Source organism: Candoia aspera, chromosome 6 (genome assembly GCF_035149785.1).
Source record: "Candoia aspera isolate rCanAsp1 chromosome 6, rCanAsp1.hap2, whole genome shotgun sequence".
Taxonomy (NCBI): Eukaryota; Metazoa; Chordata; class Lepidosauria; order Squamata; family Boidae; genus Candoia; species Candoia aspera.
The window spans coordinates 10,840,317-10,866,583 of NC_086158.1; the positions used below are offsets into that span (position 1 = coordinate 10,840,317).

The following is a 26,267-nucleotide window of genomic DNA, read 5'->3' on the forward strand; positions in this document are numbered from 1 at the left end:
ATTTTAAAGAAGAGGTTGCTGGCAGCCCATATGAAGATGTGAATAATGCATGTATTGTTTTTATGCCCTACTAAAGAGGCTTTCCCAGAAAGAAGGGCTACTATTCAGTACTATTCCTTGTTCTATTTTAAATTTCTTCCAACACTAAAATCCTGGAAGGAAAAATGGCCATTAAGCAGCTGCAATTTTTAAATCAGTTTACTTGTGTGTTTCAAGTTGTCACTTTAACATTTCAGGAGAATGTCACTGGTTGCATCTATAATTACTGTATTGATCTCACATGAGAACAGAAGAACCACATTAAACATTCAAATGCATCAGAGTAATACCAGAATGAACCTCTTGTCGCTGAAGACAGGAATTTGAGAAAACTGCCAGTGGCATCATTAGCCCTTTGTATCTCATGAACTCCTTCCAAGTACCACCACAATAGCAGACATTTTTGTAGAATTAATTATCATTTTTTTTTAAAAATGCATATTTGTATTTTCTTGGTTAAAATGACTTCCATGCCAATTATGCTGCCAGAAAAGTAGTTCATAAATTAGCACATTAATTATATAATTCCAAAGGAGTAGAAGGTGCCAACCAAAGGTGGTGATGAGAAGATACAAGACGAATACTCAAAACACAGAGAAGCCCTTGGTTATGTCAACCATTAGAACATTCCACCAACGTGAATAAATGGACAAGCAACACCGTGTGTTTGCCTCCATAACTGATTGAGTCACTGACTGACATTAATCTCAGATATTTCAGCTGTGAGTAAGGGAAGGAAGGATACAAGAAGTACCTGGACATTATTTCCTTCTCACTTGTCCCAGGTGAAGCAGCTATAATCCTGGGAACTTTTTTTTTTAAATACATACTTTAGAAACTGCACAAAAAATTAACTTCAAATTCGTGGTTTGGATTGTACTATCCAAATGAATTTTAGCTATCCAGGCATCACACAAGTCCTAAATTAAAATAATGCTGATGTTCTGTAAGGTTAGACATTACCACCGTTTATCACACACATTATGACAGTACTCTGGTTTCCTAAAACTCCCTTTTGAGAAAAGGATGCCTGCCGACCACAGCCATCATACAACAGCTACTCTGAGAAGCAGAGTAAGTACAGGACATCCAGATTTTCTGCTAAATTAATCTGTGACTTAAGACAAGAACTCCCTTAGTAAGAACATAAAGCTTTCAATATGCAACACAAAGTTTGGAAGTTTAATTCCTCTTTCAGCCAAATGAAAAACCTAGAATGGCATTAAGAAAACTGATCGTCTCTACATCCAAACACCACAAATCTCTTTCAAAAATTGGCAGCGTTCTGTATTATTGCTCTTTAACAAGAGTCTTCGAAAAAATCACCGTTGCTCACTCCCACGGAGAATTGCAGTTAGCAGTATGATACAGGACTGGGGTGGGAAATGTTTCTCCTGGATGCCAGAAGAGGAGCTGACCCTTGGGATAAACATTAATACAAAATATTATAGGTGTTTTTATTTTATATACTTCGTACATTTCCAAATAAATGTCATATGCAACAGTAAATATAAATTAGTTCTCTTGCGAAAAGTTGCAAAATGATTCAGTCAATAGTAAATGCTGCTTCCTTCCTGAGTTCTTAGGCAGAATTCATAGCCTAAGTAAGTATCAGAACAGCCGGGTAGCAATGGAGAAGTAGGGTAGTCAAAGGAGCAGGAAAAATTCATGTGACTTAAAGGAGAGGGAAATGGTGCTAATCTTTTAAATTCCACACTTCTTTTTCTGGAGAAAATCCTTGGAAAAACAGTCAAATTCATCTTCAAGATAAACAGCTTTCTTCCTACAAAATGAAGGAGGGAGATAAATTAGCCCACGGATTGTCTAGCATACTTCCCCAACATTTCTGGCACATGAAATCAATGATCCACACCCATGATGAACATTTGGGCTGATGAGAAATTTACCAATGTGATAGGGAAGGAGGCAATTTTGGGGGCTCAAACCCCCTCCAAAACCCTTCCTGCCCTCCAAGACCTTTGGGGCTGGGAATCTCCTGGAGTGATACACTTCTCCTGCCTTCAGTCAAGTTAATGTTTGGAACACAGCCCAATACAATTAAGACGTATGTATATGGTGACCATGCATCCTTTATTATAAAGGACAGTTCTTTAATTTAGAAAGCTAGATGTATTTATTTTTCATAAAGTCACCTTTGTCCTTTATTTTGGTCATTTAACTTCTACCATACAAGTGGTACCACTTAATGCACTGTCTTTCACATTCCTCTGAAAAATAGGGAAATTGAATTGTCTTTTTAAAATAAATTTACATATACTGTTTGATTTTAGGTATTTTTATTAAAATACGTGTTTTTCTTGGTTTTGCTCTTGAGTTTTCTTTTGTAAAGCTAAAACAATATTGTTTATTCATATGAACCTCTTTCAGATTTGCCCCCTTTTCAGTTTTTTTTCCTTTATTTTTTCCAAGAAAATATGGTCACCATACTTCTGTAACATTACTGTTGTTCATATAACTAACAATGTCCCATGAATAATGTAAGAACTAGGCAGTCACATCAATAAAATAATTCAAGTATTGTATTCATAAAGGTATTTAAAAACTGGATCAGCCTCAGGATGATAGTTGGTTTCAGCTGTTGTGTGGTAAAATGCGAGTGCTTATCACACAATGCAGTTGAACTCCTTGGCAAGCGGCCTACAGGTGGCATGGGCTGTAATATTTGAGATGCACTCTTAAGACAGGAGAATCTATAGCAGGAGCCAGGCAGCAGAGAAAATATACCTAGCTTCTTAATGGCTATGTTTTATGAATTCTCCAACCTGATTTCGGGGAGAGGAAAAGGGATAGAGTACAGAAGGCAGATAAGACAAATTAGCTATAGAAGCCCTGTGTGCGCTTGCGTCAAGGATGGAAGAAGAACCACATTCTAAGGAGCCTTCAAGGGACCTCAAACATCACAACAATATCCAAGCCAATTTGACAAGAACTGGTAAATTAGTGTTTGGAGTAAGAAACTAATTAAAATAAAGAGGGTGTCTCTAAATGAATCCAAGTTAGACACAGACACCCATTCATTCCCATCATATGATGTTATATACATATATTTAAAAGCACTTCAAACAAACATGGAAGTGCTCTTTGTCTGCTATCCAAACATTCCTAATCTTTCATCCAAGGCACTGACAAACACCTCTCCTGGAATTACCCACCGTAGATGCTTTGAGCTGTTCTGGATTTTTTCTAGCTGAGTAATTGTTTTGGACAAGCGTTCAATCTCCTCCTCCAGATTCTTCTCTGTGATATCAACCTGCTGGCAGAGGCGAGCAAATGTGGTGGCCATTTCCCTAGGAGAGAAAACGGCAGAGCCCAATCCATCAATAGCCCAGGGATAACATAGTAGAGCTATGGAAATGACATCCCCACTCAACAGAAGAGCAAGAAGGACCCTCAAGGTGCAGAGGGAGGGGAGATCTGGCTATGAAACAGGTCAGACATACTGTTGCACCTGATGGCTACAGTTTGCGCTGGTAAGGTTGATGATCAGTTGCAGCTTTTCTGTAGCATAGTTGACAAACTGCTGCTTAAAAACCCGTTCTTTGGCTTTCATTGTCCAAGTAAGCCTCTCGTAGAGATACAATAGCCCATACATACTCAGGGAAAGAGAGATGACCTTCCAGCCAACCGTTCTCCAAATCTGGAAGAGAAGCACTGGATCAGAGATAGCTCCAGTCAGAAAATGTGAATATTTGCTAGCAAACATCTCTTTGGGTCAGATAGGAGACAACACTAATTTCCCAATCTCTGGGGTTTTTTTTTTAAATGCAAAGCTGACTATGTTTCACAAGTGCTCAATAGATGTTGGCTTCTTATTATTTTTAAAGCAATTTTTTGTTTTTTTTTAATCTGAAGGTTTGCTACTTTTTTTCTAAAAAGAATAGTTATTTTAGGATTATATCTCTCATTAAAATTTTGAATTTTACAAACAGTGCTGAGTTATTAACAATTTTAGACTGAAACAACTGCAGTATCTTACAGAGGAACCATAAACCGAAGAGGAAACCGTTCACTGTGAAACTTTTATAAAACGTGGTAGGCTGTGAGATAGTAACAAAATGTGGTAGTTTGGGGAACTGCACCTCCCAGCAGAAGGACAGAGCTTCTGAATGTTTCTATTTTAATTTCTGTACCTGCAAAAGAGGACTTCCACTTTTTCACCCCCATTTGTTCCATCTTTTAAGTAGGGAAGTTCTCTTTACGTACGTATAAAGTCTACTAACCTCACGTAGCCTGCCTATACTTGATGGCTTCCTGCGTTCTGTTAAAAAAGGACCTACCAGTGTCAAGGAGGGTGGATTCGCAAGCCAAACTCTCAACTCTTGAGAGGGATGGATCCGCTCTCAACAGTGTGGCTAGCAAAAACAAGTCTTCTGGGTGGGACATGACTCCCGTGCCCACATAATGTGACTTTGCTATATAACTAAACAGAGCCTTGGGCTAGTGTAGCTAAGAGTTCACCTTGCTTCCTAATAAAAGGAATGTAAAGAGTGCTTTGGAAAAGATGGGCCTGAGTCAGACTTGGGAAACAAAAGGATCCACAGAGCTGGGTTAAGAGAACCTTTCTGAGTGGAAGGGGTAGATATAAGGCCAAGCCCAGTTTTTTCACGAAGGCAGAGATGGTCACAGTGCTCACCAGACCGCCAAGGATGACGACCGTCATGGAAGTCCGAGATGTCAGTGAGGCCAGATTGGTGACCAAGGAAACCATAAGCTCCTCCTGCGATGCATTCTCCGGGGTTAGAGTGGGAGCACTAGTGGTGCAAGGAGTGGAGGCAAGAGATCTAGGGATCTAGGAAAGAGAATGCAAACTCTGCAGTAAGTCTGCCTGGAAGGTGGAGACAGCTGGGTTTTAAATAAGAACTCTACGTTCATGCATTCGTGAGCCAATCAAGTGCTACCAAGGATGCGACTGAAGTCTGAACGCACAACAGTGCATCAACTCTGGGGAAGAGCCTCACTAAAATAAAATACTTTATGCAAAATGATATTCTGCTATTTCATTGGAGGCATCCATCTCAACAGTCAAGCACAACCAATGGCACTTGGGAACAGAAGGTTTCCTATCACTGGTTCTGGAAGCTGTTCACAATCATGAGCTGTGACTGGTGTGCTGAACGCTCTACAGTGTTCAGATTTGATCTGCTATTGGCACAGATGAGGCTCCCATCTATCCAAGCTGAGTCTGAAACCATTTGAAGCACTCACGGCAAGAGCTGGTTCTGCCATGCTGAGCAGAACCCGGTGAGCGTGTTGAGGGCCCAGGAAGCGACTAACAAGAGCCGTCCAGCCCAGGGAGAACCGAAATGTGATATCCTCCTGAAAATCTGAGCAGAGGCTGTGGCAGTTCAAATCGTAGCTCAGGTCAAATTGCCTGCATGGAATGAGCAAGTGGAGCTTGTCCTGGACATCAGAAGGCAAGAGCGACTGCAGATTTTCTAAAGAAGAAAAAGACACTGAGTGAAAAAAAAATCAAAATTAAACTCATTTCCAGAAATACGTCACACTTTGTGTGGTGCTGCTTGTCTCTCATATATACAGACACACACACATGCCTCCCCAGAGACCTATTTGAGAAACACCAAATGTTTCTCAAGTGCAAGTGTTGGCTCTTGACATGAATTCAGCAGACGTTTCTCCAGCCAATGCATAGGACATAATGGGACTGTGTTGTAACTGGACCGTGTGGCCATTTGGAACAGCTGTTTCTGCTGTGTTCTAAAAGGGAATGCTACGTTGAGTTGGGCTGTAGCTTCTCATATGCTGCGCTTGAGAAACTTGAAGGAAGTTTCGCTTTAAATACAGTGGGGTGACATGAAAGCCAAGCCTGGCTGACCCACCCTGTTGGAAAACCCCTGTAAGATGGGTGAAGCAGCAGCTCCATTCCATGTAGCTCTAGAACCAACAGCAGTCAGCATCCCTTTTCAGATATCTCAGCTTAGCCTGCTGTCTAATAAGAATGTTCACGACCCCTTAACAGGCCACCAAGTATCTCCAGTGGCCTTTCCTATGCTCAGGTTTAATGCTGCTCTTTGAGAAAGAAAAGACAGTTCTCGAAGTTATCCCAGCTGAGCCACATAAAACCTTGCAGCGTACTCTTTTTCCTCCTCGGTGCTTCTTGCTCCTCCAAGTGTCATTTGGAGGACCCCAGACTGACACAAATCAAGCAGCTGCTCATGGCAAATTACTCGAGAGAGCTGGCTATCTTAGGTATAATGAAGCAGTTTCTCTGGGTGGCACGTCTGAAGGGCAGCGGGTGAGGGATTTGCCCTATGTCACCCACTCATCCCAATTCGCTTAGCCTACTTGTAGGACCAGCTCTGAACATACAAAACTGCAGAGGCCACCAGGTAAGCACGTGACCTGCTGCATGCACCAATTCTAGAGCTAGCAGCCTTAGGGAGAAGCTTGAAAGAACTCCAGGATCAGAAAACTGAGGACAGGTAAGTGGCAACCACATACTTCTGTTTCTAACCAAGAGGACTACTCAAAGGAGGAGGAGGAGGAGGAGGAGGAGGAGGAGGAGGAGGAGCAGCAGCAGCAGCAGCAGCAGCAGCAGCAGCAGCAGCAGCAGCAGCAGCAGCAGCAGCAGCAGCAAAGGCAGCAAAGGCAGCAAAGGCAGCAAAGGCAGCAAAGGCAGCTCTAAGAACTGAATGCATGTCTGAAATTGCACACAAAGGGACCAGGATGATGCAGCCTCATTGTTTTGGAAACTTTGGATCTGAAGATCTGTACCTATCAACCCAAATAAGCAACATGGGGAAGAAAGGAGTCAAAGGGCAGAATCTATTCATTCCTGTTTACCAATCATTTCTTGTTGGGATTGATGCATAGAGTTGTTGACTTCACTGGAGCAACGGTCAGCCAGATTCCTTCCTAATCCTTCCTCTAGGTGTTTGTTGAGTTCCTGGCAAAAGGAAGATGATGAGCTTTACTATGAACCTAGATTTAATTAATCCTTTTACTAAAAAATCACAAGGCGAGTTTATGTAACTTTGATCAATTCTGGACTCTTCATATTAAGGTCACAGAAATTAGTGCATATGATGCTCAAGTAGTTGATGCCTCAGTAGCATAAAAAAAAAAGCAATCCACAGAAATGGATTCTGTCCGCCGCTCAGAGTCCCTCTTGGGGGAGAGATGGGCAGTAGCTAAATTTGAGAAATAAATAAATAAATGACCTATGACAAAGCTAGCCAAGGGATAGGAAGCCAATGGCAGAACTTACACCTTTATAAAGCTTCAAAACTTGTGGGGATGGATGGAAATCAGAGTTAAACTCATCTACCAAAACAGAAAGCCGACAAATTTCATCAGTCATGGCAGAAGACACCTGGAAAATATGACACATGCATGAGCAAGATCAGGAGAAGTGTTTTTTTTTAATTTTTCCAAAAAAAGTATATAGTATTATGTTAAAACTCTTTGCCACAGGGGCATCTGCAGGGCATGGTTTAAAAAGTTATGGTGGCGTCCACAACTGTGCAACTGAAGAACATTGCTCCTGGTTGCTTACCTTGTTGGCAACTTCTTCTGTAACTTCTTTAATTTTCCTCTTAATCTCGTCTGTTAAAAAGTTGAGCTGGTTTCGCACGAATTCCAACCTGTCTTTCTGCTCCTCTCGTTCTTCCATTGAATGCACTCTAAGGCAGTGGAAAGGCAGCGATCAGCCTCTGGTGGACATGAGCTTAGCATAACTGTGGCAATCATTACAACCTCTGTCAATCATGAAATAAAGCTACATGGAGTTTCCTCCCTCTGCATCTCCAGCTGATGGCTCAAGAAAGAAACAAAGGAAATGGTGGTGAGTGCATTAGGGTAGTGTTTCTCAGCTTCGACAACCTGAAGAGGTGTGGACTTCAACTTCCAGAATTCTGGGAGTTGAAGTCCACACCTTTTCAAGTTGTCAAGGTTGAGAAATGCTGCATTGAGAAATGGGCTGCATATGGCCAATTTTTCAATCCTGGTCCTTTGAACAATGTGCTTAAAGTTTATGTTAAAGGGGCACATATATTTTTTTATTTATCTTGTAACCCATTGCAGTTCAGTCCCTCTCTCGGAGAAGAAAGAACCAGCCATCGATTAGCTTGGAAGGCAGGCCCTGGATGTTGAGTATGGAGTGCAGGGTCTTGGGGATGGAGCAACCATAGAATTCTTTTGCAAGGGAGAGGCAGTTGGATCCTGCAGCCATGACTCTTCACTCAGGTATTTCCAGGACTAGACTGCCTTTTTATAAAAAGAACATAGCTTTAATACTTGTATTTTATTGCTTTCTAGCACTGTTAGTTTACTGTTGTAGATTGAGGGTTGGCTAGACGACCTGCAAGCTCACTTCCAACCCAATGATTCTATGATTCCACCTTGCAACACACACACACACACACACACACAGCCTTCAAGTCAGTATTTGACTCTTGGCAATTGCCTGGGCTAGCCCCTGCAGCTTTCTTAGCAAGGTTTTTCGGAAGTGGTTTGCCACTGCCCCCTTCCTAGGGCTGAAATGGACTGGCCCAAAGTCACCCAGTTGGCTTTGCACCTAAGGTGGGACTAGAACTCAGGGTCTCCTGGTTTCAAGCCTGATGCCTTAACCCACTACACCAAACTGGCAACATATTTTAAGGGTTTTTAAATTATCATTCATCTGTACACTACTTGAGCTCTTATGACGGAAAGGTGGCACAGAAATAATATCAGCAACAATAAACATGACTTGGAGGCGGTTCGTGTTTCCCTGGGACTTTAGGAACTCAACAACGGGCAAATCCAGCATCGCGGGCAGAAGCTCAAAGCTTCCTTTCCTCATTGGCTCTACTCACCTCCAGCTAGCAGAGAGAGAGGTCAGTGCAACCTGGTGGCTTTATTCGGCTTTGGGCAACAAGGCAAACACAACAGGAGAGGCCTACCTTTGATGGGCTGCTGCCACGTTTACGCTGTCCATAATGTTTTTCACAGTCTCAAGGATCTGTTTAGCTCTGATAGTGTGCTGCTCAAACTTGGTTTTCACAGCTGATTGCGAGATACACTCCTGCGAGGGGCCCAAGCCACAACACATTACTGCAATTCCACCACCAAAACACTTGGGAATTTCTAGCTTTCAGAAAGCACTCTGTTGCTATTAGACACATGTAGCTAAAATAAAGGAAGGGAAACAAAATGCATAGAACAGAAAAAGACAAACTACAAATAAACTCCAACGCTAGAGCAGTCAATTCCTGCTCTTTTGCAGTCCAGCTAACAGTAATGTGCAGAAAGCAAAAGAATGATAAAGGCAACAATTAACAGAAATCCGCTTGATGCAAGGATTATTTCAGAAACTCACAGAATGGTCTGCAGCAGGTAATTTATATTGTACTCCTGAGAAGCAAACGAGGAGAATGCATATATCAGAGGTGTCTGCGGGGTATGTGACATGGATGTTGGTCCATCCAATGCAGAACTGCCTACCCTGGGACTGGCTCTCCAGAGCCTCCGTCACTCCCATTGCCATTGCCAGGGGTCCTTCAGTATGGAGAAGTCCTGAGGACCAGCCTACTGTACCATTGCATGATAGTCCTTTCCCAAATACTACAGAAAGGAGAAGGATAAATGGGTTAATGCTTCCTGCATCCATACATAATGGCTGGGGTGCCTACCACATGGCTCAGGCTGAAGACACATTGATCTAGCAGCCATGCTGGTGCCATCAAAATCTGATTCTGGTCCGTGCATGGAAGAAGGCCATCCAGAAGTTCTATGTGTAAGGTTTTCAGCGCCATGTAAATGTAACAAATAGACTTGTCTTGCAAGAAGATGCTTATGTTATTTTCATGAAGACAAGGTAGCCAAAAAGTCTGTGTAGACACAATTGGGTCACCACTGGGTAGAAATCCTCTATTTTATTCTCTGGTTAGCTTAGGCTAAATGTCACCTTCAATTTAATGCAAGTTCTTACGGCAGCAAGAATATAGTGACTCTAAATATTTGGAAATCCTTTTTTGAAGGAATAAGGCCTATTCCATTAAGGAGTTACAGGGTTACATTGGAACAGTTACTGGCTGTTCAGTAAAACCTTAAACATATTATTCACCTGTTTACACAGATAAACAGTTGATTTTCTTCTTTATTGTACTCTCCTAGATTCTTGAATGTATCCTAACACAACTCAAAACTGCAGGTCACGATCCCGCTGAACTTTGTTAATGTTTCAGAAGTCCCTCAAGACCTGGCTGTGTCATCAGGCCTGGGTATCCCAGGGGACTGGTGAAAACCTGAGATGGCTCCAACATTCACTCTCTGTTCTACCTTGTGGTTTTTTTACATTTTAATTATGAACTGTTTTTATATATTTATTGTTTTAATTAATTGTTGTACACTGCGCAGAGTCACTTTCTGTGAGATGGGTGGCTATATAAATTTGATAAACAAATAACTAAAACTTTAATAATGGTTATTGGCAAAAAAGAGTAAGGAAAAAAAAGGAAACATAAAACACAAATAGCCAAGAGCCGTTACACTCGATGAAGTAGATCTAGGTATCAGCAATGAAAAAGCAAGTGATTCACTTTAACAAGAGCACATTGTTAGAGCTAGACAAGATACGCAGGAAAGTCCAATTCCAGGTCAGGAAATAGGCAGAAGGCAAAAGGATTATGAGCTCACCCTGCAGACTATACAACAAGAAAGTCCATAGTAGGAAGCTATAAGAAATATTAGCAATACCTCAGGGATGAAAAAAGACAGAAAATAATAAGGCAAACTATCAATTCAAACAATTCCACTCATTGACAAGATCAGAACAGAGAGATGTCTGCATTGGAGCAGGACCACCCTTCCACAAACAGTTCAGGGGTTCAACTCTAGCAAGGCCCAATTAAAAGATGGCAACTGAATGGCCGGCTGGCTGGCCGCATTCCCTGGGCTTTTGGGGGCCTGGCTTAATACATGTGTTTGGCTTTTGAAGCTGACCCCCAATCCCAAAGCAAAACAAAATAGGATTAAATATTTCTAAGTATCCCCTTCATTGATGTCAGCCATGGGCTCCTTCAGGTCTTAGAGATGATAACCGACCACCTCTACTGAATGACAGCTCTGCAGGCTCTCTGACTACTGAGCTGGTTAGTTTTTCTACTGTGTCATTTTGATCCCCATGAACACATCCAGGCTGTTCTTATTTAAATTTGCCTCTATACCACACTCTCCATCTTTCTCTTCTACTATACTTAGAGATACTGAGAATTGATTTTCATGCAAGGAGAAGATGCTGGATTGTGCTGCAGCTCAGGCATTCACAGAAAAGGTGTTAGCAAAGCATTCGTAATGTTACAGTACTTTTGAGAGAAAATTCAGGTTCCTACTTAGTCAAGAATTTAATCCTTGAACCAGCATGCTGGCTGGGGAATTCTGGGAGTTGAAGTCCAGACATCTTAAAGTTGCCAAGGTTGAGAAACACTGCTCTAAGGAAACACACCAAGCCCAGGATAGATTTCTTTTTGGAGACAAGCCTAGAGTGAACAGACCTATGGATGGTATTATATACATAGGTCCATTCGATCTGGTTTAGATACTCTGGAAGTTTACCTCAAATATTTTCTCAAAATGCTTAAATTCTTGGAACCGTGTCTGAAATCCCTCGGCGAGTGCATCACCTACGAGAGCACAAAACAGAGCTGATGAACATTTTCTGAAGTCACACAAGTCTTTTTAAACTTCAGCGTTTCTGGGGGAAAAAACTTCTGGACTTTAAAAAGTGTTAAGGGCCACCGCCACTAGGAAGTGGACCTCACATACCATACACACCTCCCTCAGGCATGCCCTGAGCTTTGTGTTTCCTTGCACTGAGAACTTCCTTGGCTGAAACAAAGAAAATTCGATTTTGGGCTTCAGAACGATCCACAACTCTGAGCTCATCCACCAAGAAAGTCAGGCAACGCTCCATGTGCTGTTTGCGTACCTGGACAATGACAGTGATAAGGCATAGGACCAAGAATCAGCCTCCCATCCATTTACAGAACACAAATCAGCAACTCAAAGCTATAAACAAACACCCTCTCTAGGTGAATTCCTATGTTGGGAGGTTACTGAGAATACAGGTAGCCCTTGACTTACAACCATTCATTTAACCATGGTCCAAAGTCATGGTAGCCTCAGGATGGTGCTTTGCAGCCTGTAAAGCACTTCCAAGCATTGCAAAATGTCACACCAATCCCCCACGGTCATATGATCACATTTCAGGCACTTGGCAACCAGTTCACATTTATGACCAGTTGCAGCATCCTGTGGTCACATGATCACGTTTTGCGACATTTTTTGCCATTTTCCAGCAAAAAATGCCCATTGGAGAAGCTGGATTTGCTTAACGACTGTGGTAATTCACTTAACAACCTGTGATTCGCTTAGAGACTGCCGTAAAAATGGTCATGAAATTGGGTCTGGTCAAGTGGTGACTTGACTTATGCCTGCAACGACTTATAGTGGAAATTCTGGTCCCAATTGTGGTTGTAAGTCGAGGACTACCTGTGCCTCTCTCCATTTGTAACACACAGTTTGACTTTGTGTTTCTCCCTAATATGCTTATACTGTGTTTTCTCCCATTCCCACTTGTAGTTAGTGATGTGGAAGAGTAAAAACACAATAATATCAACCAGTGGTGGAGCAAGTTTTTTTAAATATTAGGACTGTGCTTCAGATTCGATCTCCATAAGGTGGTTCAGAAGACATGCGAGCATGAATACAGCACTGTCTGTGATACCTCAAAGCAGTTGCATCTTTTCTCAGGATTGCATGGCCCTTTTGATTAAGCATGTTGCAGACAGGTGCTACAATTGTGCTCCTGCAGACACTGAAACACCTTTTGGAGATCAAGGCTGAAGCATTGGACAGGCCTGTTATATATTACAGAGCATGAGAACCAGATTAAGGGCTACTGAAGAAAATGGCAGCCTTGCAATACTCTGTCTACAGAAATACTGCCCTGAATCCATTTATTTTGCCTCTGATTAGACTGCATAAAGGAGGTATCCTCAAACATTCTGATGATAAAGGAAAAAAAAGCCACACCAGCATATGAACTAAAAAGCTGCAGTGGAAACTCACAAAAAGTCAAAGAGCTTTTCTTTCTCACAACAACACTAATCTTTTAAGGTTCAAAACATTTGGAAAGGAATGCAAAATTCTACCACTCAAAGAAAAGTAATCACATCTTGAGATAGGTAAATGCAGAAAACAAGGAGGAGGAGAGTAGAAAGTGAGTGAGCAAACTGAAGCATCACTTTTGAATGATATGGAATAAAATCTGTGTTCATTTCTGGGACTGACCTCATAGATACTATGAGGTGGAGACTGGTGGAGACAAAAAAAAAACCCACACAAAAGCAACTTCTAATTTCTCTGTTCTCTGTACCACCTTTTGGGTGGCTTACTTTGGGAAGATAATCTCTGAACTCATGTGATTTTCTTGACTGTCACCTTAAGTGAATGTGGGTTCTTAAGTAATCTAAGCACCCATCCCCTGCCTTTCCCAAAAAAATTACCAATCTGTAACTCACATCCTCCATGTATTCAGGTTCTGAGGCAGAAGCATCCCAGCGGTTATTCAGGATAAAAATGTTTGGTTTAGAAAGTTTTTCATTCACTTTGTGGAAAAACTGTTTCTCCTAAAATAGATAGATACGAATATGGATACACATACACACATACCCAGGAAGAAAATATTCAGGATGGCTCTCAACATTGCACTTATTTTAAAGTTCTCATATAGTGGAAGAACTTTGGAGAATAGCTATGTTATTCATCAACCTGGCAAAGAATACTCCTTTATTAGTTTCCTTCTGCTGCAGAACGGAAATGGCATTTTATCTCCCCCCTTTTTTTTTTTTTTTGCTTCCTGCCTTTCAGATTCTAAGCTTTAGACAAGCCACCTGGGAGCTTCTGAACTTCATTTCCGAAATAGAGAGTGCCAAGTTTTTAACTGACTTGCAGATCCAAGCAGTTATAAATTCTGGCTAGGATCCAAGTGCAGAGAGTACACTAACACAATCTCCTAACTTCACTCAACGTGATCATTCAACAGCAGGCATCTGATTGAAGATACAGTCATGCTGACCTTCGATTACATTTGGTCCCAATGAATTTTAAAACATCTGATGTTTTGCTTTGTAAAGATTATACTTTCCAACTAAGGTTTAAAGAACTCCTATGTTGCTTTTCCACTATATAAAATCATCCAAATAAGCTTAAAATTAGAAATAATAGGAAATGAAAATATTATAAAAGACAAAAGAGAGAGAAGCAACAAACAGGAGTCTGTGAAGAGCTACTGTCTACCCAGGTATAATTTTTCTCTTCAAATTTCACACCAGGAATTTTTTTTCCCCAGAAGACAAAAAATGTTTTTAGACAAAGAATCTGCAGTACAGTTCACACCTTCTTAAGACTTAAACTTCAATGAGTACATTGGAATTAATTTCTAGATGAACATTTATTGATCAGCAAAATCAATAGATCTGTTTCCTGCTTCAGTCAAGATGCTCCCATACAACTCAGAAGAAGAAGAATCCAGTCATCAATGTGGTAAAGACAGAAAAAGATAACAAGGAGCAACAGAATTAAAAACCAAAGAAGTTAGAACACTGTCCCACCCAAAGTAACAATCCACATAACATCAAAAATTTAGTGGCAAATATTCTTCCAATGTCATGAGAAAATAAAAAGTAATAATATTTTAACTCAAGCTTTCCCTAATCTGGACTGTACTTAATACCTACTAACAGTACCATTTACTATGTCTCAGAATTCGCAGATAGACCAGACAGGAAACATGAGCAGATGAGCTACTTCTACTTTATTGTAAGGCAACATTAACAGAATCTCACAAGTCTGAAAGTATAAATCTCCCACCATCTCCTTTACAGCCTGAGAAGTTAGGGAGGGTCCCTTCTGAGCCTCCTTCTCTGCCCATTGTGCAGCTGTGGGCTGTGCTCCCTCTTATCTGACCATTCCCTAGGCAGCATCTCTTTGCCCCATTTCTCAAGGTCTTTCTCACATACCATTACACTATGCTAGCTTAGAAGGGTGATGGGAACAGTCCAACAACAAATTTAGCAAAAGCAGATAAAGTTCCTTGATGACAGAGATATTTTAGGCCTACGGTTGTACTGTTGGACCAGTTGCCTCAAACATACAGGGTTCTTATGACTATTAAAACAAGATGTACTTTCCATTTTGGGAAAAGGAAGGTGTGATGAATTAGACAAATGGAGGCTTACTTAAAAAAGATCAAGAATTACCGTATTCATGAGGGTTGACTCCGAATTAGCAACTAAAACAAAAACATCAGCATCCAGGCAGAATTTGTCAATCCAGCTGTCAAGCTCTGTGGTGACGTCAGTGCCTGGACTATGAAATGAGGGGAGAGAGTTAAAGATGGAATTCGAAAAGATAGAGAAATATGGAAACACATCACACAGATCATACCAGGCAATCATATCTCAGTAAGGTAAGTTTTGAATGTTCCTTTTGGCTGTACATATAGCCCTTTTGGGCTTCTCTGTTGCCACAAGACAGCAAAAAAGTCAAGAAGATTTCAATTCATTACAATTTCCTCTCTTTAGATGCTATGATAAAAAGTTTCTGAACAAGCCAGAATATTAAACTATAGTCTAGAGTTGGCTTAATCACCTAGTCTTTTCAGAGATTGGCTGAAGAAAATGGGAAGCTACAGTTAAAATAAAACTAGCATGCCTATCTACCAAAGGATTCATTCCTATCTTGACTCATTTTATATATACAATGAAAGTTCAGCATTCTATCCAAAATGAAAAGGTGGGAGTTGCTAATATATGCATAAAAAACAACAATAGGCGCCACTCACTTTTATCTGTGCCATTTTCTTCATTGTATAAAATGTTTGCCATCTGAATCTGAATGCCTACACATTTATCAGTCTCTGATACACTCTTTACACCAACAAATTTATAGTTTTAGTTACTTTTTAGTTACTTCCCCACTTAAAAAAACCATCAGGAATTCAAGAATCTGCAACTTAGCTTGAGCTGAAGGCCTCACTTGGCCTATGAGTGGTATATCAGTCTAAGACAAAACCTGAAATTGATTTCTTCTGTTATTTGAAATTAAATCTAGTGGACATCATTGTTTTCTAATTCATAACTTTCCTTTCAGATACATTAAAAATTGCAATTTGACAGCAGCTCTTAAGAGGCCTCTAGGGGTCACCATGAAAACTTTCACAACTTCAGCTTGTGTACTTTAGCAGCAATGAAAGGGAAACAATTTGCTGTATTAAATGACTATGTCTACAAGAAAATGTACCACTGATGCTACCAAATATACTCCATATTACAGCAATTGATCTTGTATACTTGCCTAGACTTTAACGTCTAGTTTTGAGGGATTTTCTCCTTTTCATAGACTCCTCCCCTTCTCTCCCCCCAGTTTCTTTCAAGAGGTCTCCTGTCCTGACTCATCTAGCAAAGTTCCTAATTCATCTTTCCTTCTAAAAGGCTAGTATTAATATCTTGAAAGTAAGTAAATAAATAAATCATGGACTGTTCCTGCAAAATCCCTGCTATTGTTGCAATGAGGACGCTATTTAAAATTCTACCACGTGCTCAGCTCCTTCTTTTAAACCTCAGTCACAAGACGTCCTCTATGCATGCTGTCACCAAGTCATCTTTTGCACACTGCCGTAGCATTCCAGAAGGAAAGAACAGCCAAGAGGAAGTGTGTGTTTAAAAGGAAGACACAGCGCCTTGTGGCCCCTTTATAATGAACCAAAAAGAGTTATACCTGTCCACTAAGACCAAGTCGTCTCTCAGGAGGGCACATTTGGTTTTAGGCCAAAAGACATGAACTAAGCAACCAGCTTCTAAGTCTTTATCCATATGGAGTGCATGGGCAAGTTGATTAACTGTCTGCAAAGGAATGGACATGTTAGGAAAAGGTCAGTGGCACGACAACTTGAAGACACTTGTTCCTGAGTGTCATCTGAAGCAGCAGCAAACTAAGTTTCTGGGATCTAATCTGTTGGTCACTAGAATTCCCCCCTCTGCCCCCCCCCCACAACCTGATTGCAAAATATAGAATAAAAGCTGATGGGATCCTTCCGTTAATACCACTGCTTCTTTCAAAAGACCAGGGAGAGGAAGGGTTCCCCTCCCTTCTCATCCCTACCTGACTTCTAAATAGGACTGGGGGCAGGACTTTAAGAGCGTACAGGAAGCTGCCAGGGAGGAAATTTTGCTTCACAGAGCCAATATCTGGGGAAAGTCAAATTATGAGTGAGGATACAGAGATGAGCAAATAGATTGTGAATTCTCTCTGATAAGAGATGTGGCTTGCAGTGCTCCAAAGTAAGCTCAAGGGTTGGTGAAAAACCAAGCATGTGCACTGATGGAAGCATTTTCTCAGGCACATCTGTACCAACTGATTTAATTCAGGTAGCCAAGCATACTGAATTTTTTGATTTGAGGCACAAAGGGTAACAGAACACCAACTTCCAAATTATTCTTGCTATTGTACATAACCCCATTTTTAAAAATAAAGTAATGCCTACTATGTAACGTCTGAGTCCCAGGACTTCTGTAAAAAGATTGCTTGCTTATTAAAGTAGTCTATGTGCTACGTGGAGGGTTCTTATGGACCTCTGGAATCACCTTGGCCTGACAGAAACAGGTAGAATGTAATTTTAATGCATACTATGCAATATGGAATTTTAACCTCCAATAGAGACTGGCTAAATTCACTCAACAGATTAAACCATGATACGATTTGTTTTGTTTTGGCTTAGTGAGATGTCTGATACGAGTCAGTTGTGGCTTATTCATTAAAAAAAAACCATGGCTACAGTTTGCAAAAAGTTACCCCATAAAATCTTTTATCTTCTCTCTACAGACCTTTCTCCAATTCCAAAAATCACACATAAAGAGAATAATTAACCCATTTAACTAGCATACCAACTAATGCTTGCATAGTTCTTGATAACAGCATACATGTTTCCAACACACATTAAGCCTTGCTTCCCCAGATGCCTTAATTTTAGCATCATTTACATAAAATATTAAAATGTATGTGCCAAACATTGTATCTCAAAAAATTCTGACACTGAAACAGCCCATACTGAGTGTTTTATTGTTCTACACCTGTGTTTTTCAACCTTGGCAGCTTGAAGATGTGTGAATTTCAACTCCCAGAATTCCCTAGCCAGTATGCTGGCTGGAGAATCCTGGGAGTTGAAGTCCACACATCTTCAAGTTGCCACGGTTGAGAAAGGCTGCTCTACACTGTTACGTATTGCAGAGAATATAATTTTACAAATTTTGCTCCAACTGCCTGAGCCACTTTTTAAAAAATTGGAGGCCCTTCCAATTCCTGCTTGTAGAGTAAGTAAGTAAGCTGCCTATAGGTATGACTAAGGAGGTTTCTATCAAACATGGAGAGGAACACAGAGATGACCGTGGAGAAGATATGTGACAACTGTCAGCAAAACAGGAGCTCAGCCCAGGAAAACAAGAAAGCAGGAAAAAGAAATTTAAAATCGCCTTGCCCTGACCCTGTCTGGTAAGTGGGATGGGAGAAAAAACGCTGTCAGGCTTTCAAGATTTTGTTGTTATAGCCTATATCACTGTTTCTCATGGCTGGTTGGGGAATTCTGGGAGTCGAAGTCCACACATCTTAAAGTTCCCAAGGTTAAGAAACACCGGCCTGTATCAGAAGAGTAGAGTTCTTTTATTTTTTGCGGTGTCTGTTTTCCGACCTGGCTTATTTCATGGGGCGACCAGAAAAGCAGCAATGAGGATTACTTGCCTTAACACTCTTCTTTTCGTCTGAGCCTTCAGTCATCAGGTAAGCTTTATCGCCATCGGTTCCTTCTACACTGAGAAAGCAGTTAGTGGTGTGCCCAATGCCGCTTGGCAGCACCTTGTCCCACAGCATCGCATTGATCACAGAGCTCTTCCCACTGCTGGTTCTAGAGACGGAACAGGAAAAGAATGGAAATGTGAATTTTTAAACCTTACAATGTAGCCAAGAATATAAATAGTCTGTACAGGAAAAAATAAATCCAGATAGCAGGCCTAGGAAATCTTAATTCTGAAGCAACTTGTGTACATTTGCTTGCTTTCTCTTATTTGGCAGTATCATTAATTATGCAGGTAGTCCTTAGACCGTTTGTTTAGCTACCATCCCAAGTTACGACAGCGCTGAGAAAACTGATTTACAACCCCTGATCATGATTCGGGTGTTTGGCAACTGTCACGCATTTATGACAGTTGCAGCGCCGTGGGGTCACACGGTTGCCATTTTTGACCATCCCAGCTGGCTTCTGAAAAGCAGAATCAATAGGGAACCGCGTGATTTGCTTAACAACCACATGGTTCGCTTAATGAGCATGAGGTTCACTTAACAACCACAGTGATTTGCTTAACAACCACAAGTGAATTTGGACTGGATTTTATGGTTGTAAAATCCAGTCCAGATTCACTTAACGACTGCATCGCTTAGCAACCTAAATTCCAGTCCCAATTGTGGTTGTTAAGCGAGGACTACCTGTATAGCCAGAGAATAGCCCTTTTTTCCCAATTGTCAGCCCTTCAAGGTACTTCAGACTAGGAAACCACAGCTTCGAATACTAATACTACTTTTAATATAAGGTTACAGCAGCAGAATCTTGCATGTCTGAATGAACTTCTCCCCTCCCTCCCTTTATCTGCATGAGAACTAGGAAGGGTCCTGTCTGAGACGCTTTCTCAAATTACATCTCTGCCACGGACTCAGATTTCTTTTATCTGACCATTGTGTTGGTTGTGGCTCTTCCTCCTGTTCCTCAAGGTGATTCTTTCTTCCCAGTACACCTTCTTTGCAATAATTACTAAGCAGGCATTGCCCAGGCACTTTAAAACATAGTTTGGCAGATGTAAGAACTAGAAAGTTGCTTTCCTTTCTAACGATAGCAAAGTCTCTCTGGAAACCCAACTGCACATGTTCTATTTTTCTGGCAAACAATTACACAAGAGCATCTGAGGGAGTGGGCAGGTCAGAAAAGTCAAGATGGCAGCTGTGACTGAAGCGTCACCCCTTTTTCAGTGGAAAAAGACCCAAGACTGACATTCCTGCTGAGAAATTATATTGTACAAGCATCAATGAAATGAATTGAGAATTGCTCAGGGAACAGCACTGGGGTAACTCTTAATTCTGAACCTTAGCTTCCTCGTGAAATTTTAATGACTTATCAGGTAATGTGTCTGAAATAATTTGAAATGTGCTATATAATAGCTTAAGTAGTATCATCAGCACGGAGTAGCACCTAGACCAGCGTTTCTCAAAATTCAGCAACCTGAACATGTGTGGACTTCAACTTGCAGAATTTCTCAGCCAGCTGGCTGGGAAATTCTGGGGGCTGAAATCTACACATCTTAAAGTTGCTGAGATTGAGAAAGACTGACCTAGACCTTGGCTGACCTTGAAAACTTACACATGGATGGAAGCTCTTTAGTACTTGCATGGGTGACTACCAGCAAATCCTTGATGGTTCACTTGTAAAGTAAACTGGCAAGTCAGAAAAAAAAACATCCTGGAAGAAGGCAATGGCAAAAACACTTCTGTTTTGTTGCCAAGAACACTGCATGGGTGGACCCACGAAGTCATCAGCAGTGGATATCAAGATGAAAGAGACATTAATTTTGCTGTCACCTGGTCAAGCGTTCTGCTTTGCATGCAGTGTTGTTATTACTATTTACTAACTTTATAGTGTGTTTTCCTACCGACCCAAGATGGCTAGTTCACAGATGCCTGGCTAGGAATGATTCTTGATGGACTACTTCCAAGAGAAGAGCCGTATCCATTTATTCCAATGAACAGCAACCCTTACCTGCCAAAAAAAGCTACTTTCATATGCCGCCGTGCTAATACTTCACCAATTATGGCCAGCTTGTTTTTATATGCCTGTATTTCTGCAAGTTCGTCCATGGTAGCTATACATTCAAGCTCTGGGTTTTTGTAGGTTTCTGTCATCAGAGGGAACAAAAACACAGTGTTATATACAGGCCACCGAAGAACAACGTTTTCCCCTTTTGATGTGACAAGTCAGTGCAACTTCAAGGGAAATAGTTTTTGCAAGGAGTCACCTTGTGCCGAGACCGTGAGTTTTCAAAGAGGGAAGGGTCGTGACCTGCCAGGCGGTGGGGAGCGGGCAGTCACAGGTTTTTCTCAACTTGATCAAGCTTGCACAGGCAAAGTAGGAACTTGCTCTGGCTTGTTTCCTCATTTTACCTGAGATAGCTAGAGGACCTGGTACATACATTATTTGATCATCGACTGTATAAGAAAGAGAAGGGTCAATGTCTTGGACTGCATATTAGATGAATGGCCTATTGGGATCCTTACATTAAAACAACCTATTTCATGTGTGGTCAGCATCCAAGAACTACATATAATACGGCCCTTTATCTTAACAAAACAGTACAATTGAGAACTGCCTATGTAAATCTAAGGTAAATTGTAGGGGTGACACAGAAATATGATTTGCATTTTGTTTTACTTATGTCTTTTATGCTATTTTCTAACAAATAGTCTTATTACTGTTCTGTATTTTATATTTTATATTCTGATATGGCCTAATGGTTAATCAATATATTATTATTATTATTATTATTATTATTGAGCTAGTCTACAGCGAGTAGCTGCTGTACTCCAAAATTTGAGAACTCCAGTGAAATACAACTTGGCATTTAATTATTAAAGTGTCATATTTACTTTTTTACCCAACCCTAACACTAATGAAATTATTCATTTTGTTCATATAAGGGTCACACAAATTCAGTTATTGTTTTGGGGGATCACAGTACCATAAAGTTTGAGAACTACTGATCTAAATTCTTATGCAGTCACACTCGTGGGATTCAATGAAGGCAGCCTAGTGGCCTTTCACCCCAGAGGTTAGCAGATTAATTTTGGCCTGCTAAATCACAACTAGTTATGATCCACAGGCTGCTGCTGCTTCTTTCAGCACAAAGAAAGGTATTGCTATTAAAACAGAAGCAGGCAAGAACTACTCCAGAGGGGTAAAATTGAATCCTTTTTATCTCCAGTGGTGAAAAACATCAGAATTATATTTCAGTTATAACATTTTTTATGTATGTTGCCAAAATTATTTATAGAGGCAAGCGAAACATTTTGATCTAGAAAACATCTCCTTCTGGGATTGGTACTGGAAGCATTCTGAGCCTTTTCCAGCCTGACTGAAAGTATTTCAACCTCCAAATGGATTATTTGCACCTCCATTTTCCAGGTCAGAATCTTCTGAATTTTGAAATATTTTGTGCACCTCTAATTATTCCCTGTATATTTGATAAGCAGCATATATCATCTGCCAACTTCTAATATTCTATCAGTAGCACTAAAATCTAATGTTCTCTGAGGAAGGACTATGTTTATCAAATGCTGTTTAGGGGCCTTAGAATATGCATCTGTTATCAAAGCCTCTCTCTGCCACTCAGCTTCATAACCTAAATCTTTTTAACACTTCTGTGATATCAGAGCAGTTAACCAATCAAAGGAAGCTGAGAGACCATGTCATTCTCAGGCTGATTGGAACAACTCAGGGAATGTTTCAGGAGATAATAGGCAGGCAAAGATCAAGGCACAAACATTATTGAGACAATCAACTTGGCATACTGACAGGCCCTTTTCTAGTGCTATGAAGTGTGATGAGCTACCAATACAATTTTTGCCTGTTTCTTTTTTTTATAGCGTAACCATAAAAAACAGAAACCCTGCCAGAAAATTGTTGGCTGACCAAAATATAAGGAAGCCTTCATTCATCTTGTTTCACTATTTACAATAAAACATTCGTGAATTCTGCCTAATCATGGCTATGCGAAAGAAAGAACAATTGTCAGAAGAGCTAAGAGAGGCACTTCACAAATATTCCAGAGTGTGAATGAAGCACCTCTCTTTGAATCACTGAAGCTTTTGTGAGGTTCATGCAGCTGCTCCAGCAGCTACTCCTTCCTGTCTTCACATACATGGATCTGCATAGCTGCCTCCCTTACTCTCCCCAAAATATGCCTTCCCTGTCCCCCTTGACTTAAAACCAACCTTCAACAAAGCTTGCTCCTTCGGTAACATAACTCAGCAGCTCTTCAAAAATAGCAGTAATCTTCTTCTTAGCCAATACAAAGTGCTTAAGTGGGGAGGGATTACAGTCCGCCATTATGCAACTGAAAAAGATGATACCAAAGTTAACAATAATTGAATACCGACTTCTAATCTAACTCAGAAAATGTCTTCAGTAGCCATAAACAGAGTTTTCACTCCCACGATGACCTGGAAAGAACCCTGGCTGGTTATTTACCTTTCTAAAAGGAGAAGGAATTCTAGACAGAACCACAAATATATCGAAGGTGCTTCTTCCAGCCCACAGTCACAGCAAAAACGACCGAAAAGGGGACACTTGAAACCAACACCATACTGGTGAACTCCATTGGTGTGTTTCTCTTGACTGTGGGAAATGTACCTACATATGTATGCATTTACCAAACTGTTTCAAAACTACTGAACTATTGAGTGCAGGTGCCAAGGTAATTTAGAATGTGAGATTTTTCTTCCAAATAGTGGCAATGAACCTTTACATGTATATGGCTGGGTTACATGCAGTAATCTTGTTTCCATTTACTCCTTTATTATGGGGAATGCCACATCAAAATGCATGCATGCCACTCACAATGGGCAGTTATATTCCTAAATTTTGACATTTTGAAGTTAGGTAGTGAATGCATCCAAGTTAAAAATGTATAGTGTCAATCAATTTTCCCATGGAATCTCTCCATAAGATTACCTCAGAGCAAAAATCTATTTTGTGGCCAATTGCAATAACTGAGGGGGAAGGGGTGATGCATAGATCAGTTCATAATTGTAAAATATATTAAAAGTGTTTTAAAATATGTCATTACATTTTACAAAATCAAAGGCATCCATTTCATCCAACGTAAATTTCCGCTTTTAATCCAAGACAAACATACTGTTAGAAAACCAAGTACATATTAATCATATTTATCTTTTTTATTTCATAATCCAACTGCTAAATTCTTCACATTCGCAATGCAGTTTTCCTTCTGTAAATATTGTCAAATATTTTGGGGGGAAATACAAAGTAGCTAAGGTTTGGAACCCTCTGTTAAAAACATCTTACTGCTTGAAACTTGCAAGATCTTAATTGAAACTGTCAAATGGAGGTTGAAACTGATGCTTTTCCAGCCTGGGAGGTAACCAGGAAAATACAGCAGCATAACAGCTCCACAGTCTTTTTACTGTGCCACACTGACTTAGATATTTGGAGTGTATGAGCCCTGCCTACTGGCACTGCCAGTTTGATGCAATACATGGAATCTGCTTTTCCCAGAAATGGATTGTGTTGCAACAGTGGCTACCACATGTTATTTACAAATATATTAGTGTCCTTAAACGTACTTAATGCACAAATTCAGATGCCTCATTCAGTTAGACTAAACTTGCATTTCCATACAGCCCAAACCCAAAGAAAGCCTAATACATTTATCATGGCAGAAGCTTTTAGACATCAGAGGCCACGTCTCACAGAGCACATTAATTCCTAACACTAGCGTGCTGCGATATGTGCAAAGCACAAACCAAAATTAAATCCATTCAAAAAGTGTATGAAATCCAGTAAAATGATAAGAGAACTACTCCCAAGTGGACTTGACCACGAAAATTAACTTGCGCACACAAATGGAGCAAATTACTTTATGGAAGATTCCTAAGAAGCCATTATCTATTTTTCTTACAGTTATATCTTTTTTTATAACTTTACTGCCTACCCCAGAGTTCTCCAAAGTGGTCAGTATCGACCCCCAAGGGTTGATGGGACTATCTATTATTTGTAGTACCATTAGTTAAAGTAGTATTTATTAAGTTATTTTCATATAATAAATGTTTGGGGGTTGCTGAACAATCTGAAACTTTATGAAAGGGTTGATGAGTTGAAGAGTTTGGGGACACCTGGTCTACCCCATCTTTTTATTGCAGCAAATAGGCAAATGCCAGGGTTGGGACCTAACAAAGTATTGAAATCTCCCTCTGAATTTCAAAACATAAGAGCATATCTTTAGTCTGCAATTTCTAATTGACGTGCCTGGTCTTCTCTCCCACCCAGAAATTTCCATCTGCTGCTCCTTAAAGCAAGACGGGGGTCTAGTCTTCTGGCCACCAGCCCACCCGGCAACTCTCCCCAAGCCGCAGGGCCCAGGGGGAACCTCGCAAAGCAACTTTCAAGCCAGGGGCCGGGGGTCCAGGGCCAGCTTTGGCAAAGAGACCTCCGGGAAAAGCTTTAGGGGATGAGCTTTGCCCCGAGACGGAGCCCCCTTTCCTCAGAGTTGCAAAATTCAGAATTGCCAGAAAAGAAGCTTTTCAGATTGGACCCTCCAACATCCGCTGCCCCCTTTCTGAAATGACCCCCAAACAGCTGCCCCTAAACTGCCTTCGCTTCCCCCCTACCTGGATTAGATAAAAAAGGAAGAAATAACTGCAAGTGGCTCAACATCTTAACGTGGAATTTCACGGTTGGGGCCGCCCAGAAAACGTGGGCAACCAGGGAGCCCCGCCTCGAGGAAAAGTTTGGCCTGACACCTCCCAGCCCTCTCCAGAGGGTGGGACTACAACTCCCGTCATGTCCAGACAGGTAGGCATTGTAGTCCAACGCACCTGGGAAGCACGAGGTGGGGAGGAGGGCTGCCAAGGCGACCGTAGATGGGCGGGAAGCCCCCCGCCTGCGCTCAGGTACACAAATGACCCCCCGCCTCACTAATTGAGAGGAGAGGGCTAATTAAACGGATAAATCCTCCCGCTTCATCCCCGCCCTTACCTGGCAGGACACGCGGGGCTCGCGCCCCCCACAGAACCTCAGTGGCCTTGCTCCGCCTCCTGCTCTCGCCCAATCAGGACGAAGCGGCGGGTACTTCCGCCTCCCCTCCCCCGCCGGCGGTGCTTTGCTTCATCTTTACTCCGGCCCTCAGATTCTTCTTCTGCGCGTGCGCCATAGGCTGCGAAGCTCTCTCGCGGTCCCCCCTCAGCAACTTCGAACGACAGCCTGAAGTGGAGCCTGGATCCAATCTCTCCCTCTTCACCCTCTCCCTCTGCTCCTTCCGAGGGAGGCAAAAATCCGGACGCCACACCAGGTGGCGGTAATCAGAGTTTTCTAGGTT

The 26,267-nt window shown here is 41.2% G+C and overlaps 1 protein-coding gene across 4 annotated transcripts; it reads right to left on the reverse strand.

Annotated features, from left to right (window-relative positions):
• Nucleotides 1-176: 176 nt before the first annotated feature.
• Nucleotides 177-26,045, reverse strand: MFN1 (mitofusin 1). 4 transcript variants are annotated; one of them, XR_010068168.1, is made up of 18 exons: nt 25,928-26,045; nt 23,146-23,267; nt 20,918-21,053; nt 18,852-19,018; nt 16,840-16,960; nt 15,321-15,429; nt 13,581-13,688; nt 11,833-11,986; nt 11,614-11,681; nt 8,961-9,082; nt 7,574-7,700; nt 7,286-7,390; nt 6,862-6,964; nt 5,266-5,495; nt 4,694-4,849; nt 3,509-3,697; nt 3,213-3,347; nt 177-1,822 (listed from the first exon to the last, which is right to left on the reverse strand). XR_010068168.1 is itself a non-coding variant. In XM_063306422.1 (18 exons), exons 2-18 carry the CDS (start codon nt 23,258-23,260, stop codon nt 1,744-1,746), a joined length of 2,232 nt encoding a protein of 743 aa, XP_063162492.1. In that variant the 5' UTR covers nt 23,261-23,267; nt 25,928-26,044; the 3' UTR covers nt 177-1,743. The 4 variants fall into 4 exon arrangements, 3 of the variants coding, with proteins under 3 accessions (XP_063162492.1, XP_063162495.1, XP_063162494.1); XM_063306422.1 differs by having other exon boundaries at nt 3,501-3,697; nt 25,928-26,044; XM_063306424.1 differs by lacking the exon at nt 177-1,822 and having other exon boundaries at nt 3,212-3,347.
• Nucleotides 26,046-26,267: the final 222 nt, after the last annotated feature.

Coding starts and splice junctions, on each gene's coding strand:
- MFN1 (XM_063306422.1), bottom strand. CDS start 23,260: ATGGCGGACTGTAATCCCTCCCCACTTAAGCACTTTGTATTGGCTAAG. Junction 19,019..20,917: donor AAAGTAGCTTTTTTTGGCAG/GTAAGGGTTGCT, acceptor TTCCGTCTCTAG/AACCAGCAGTGGGAAGAGCT. Junction 7,701..8,960: donor GTGGCAGCAGCCCATCAAAG/GTAGGCCTCTCC, acceptor CCACTGCCTTAG/AGTGCATTCAATGGAAGAAC.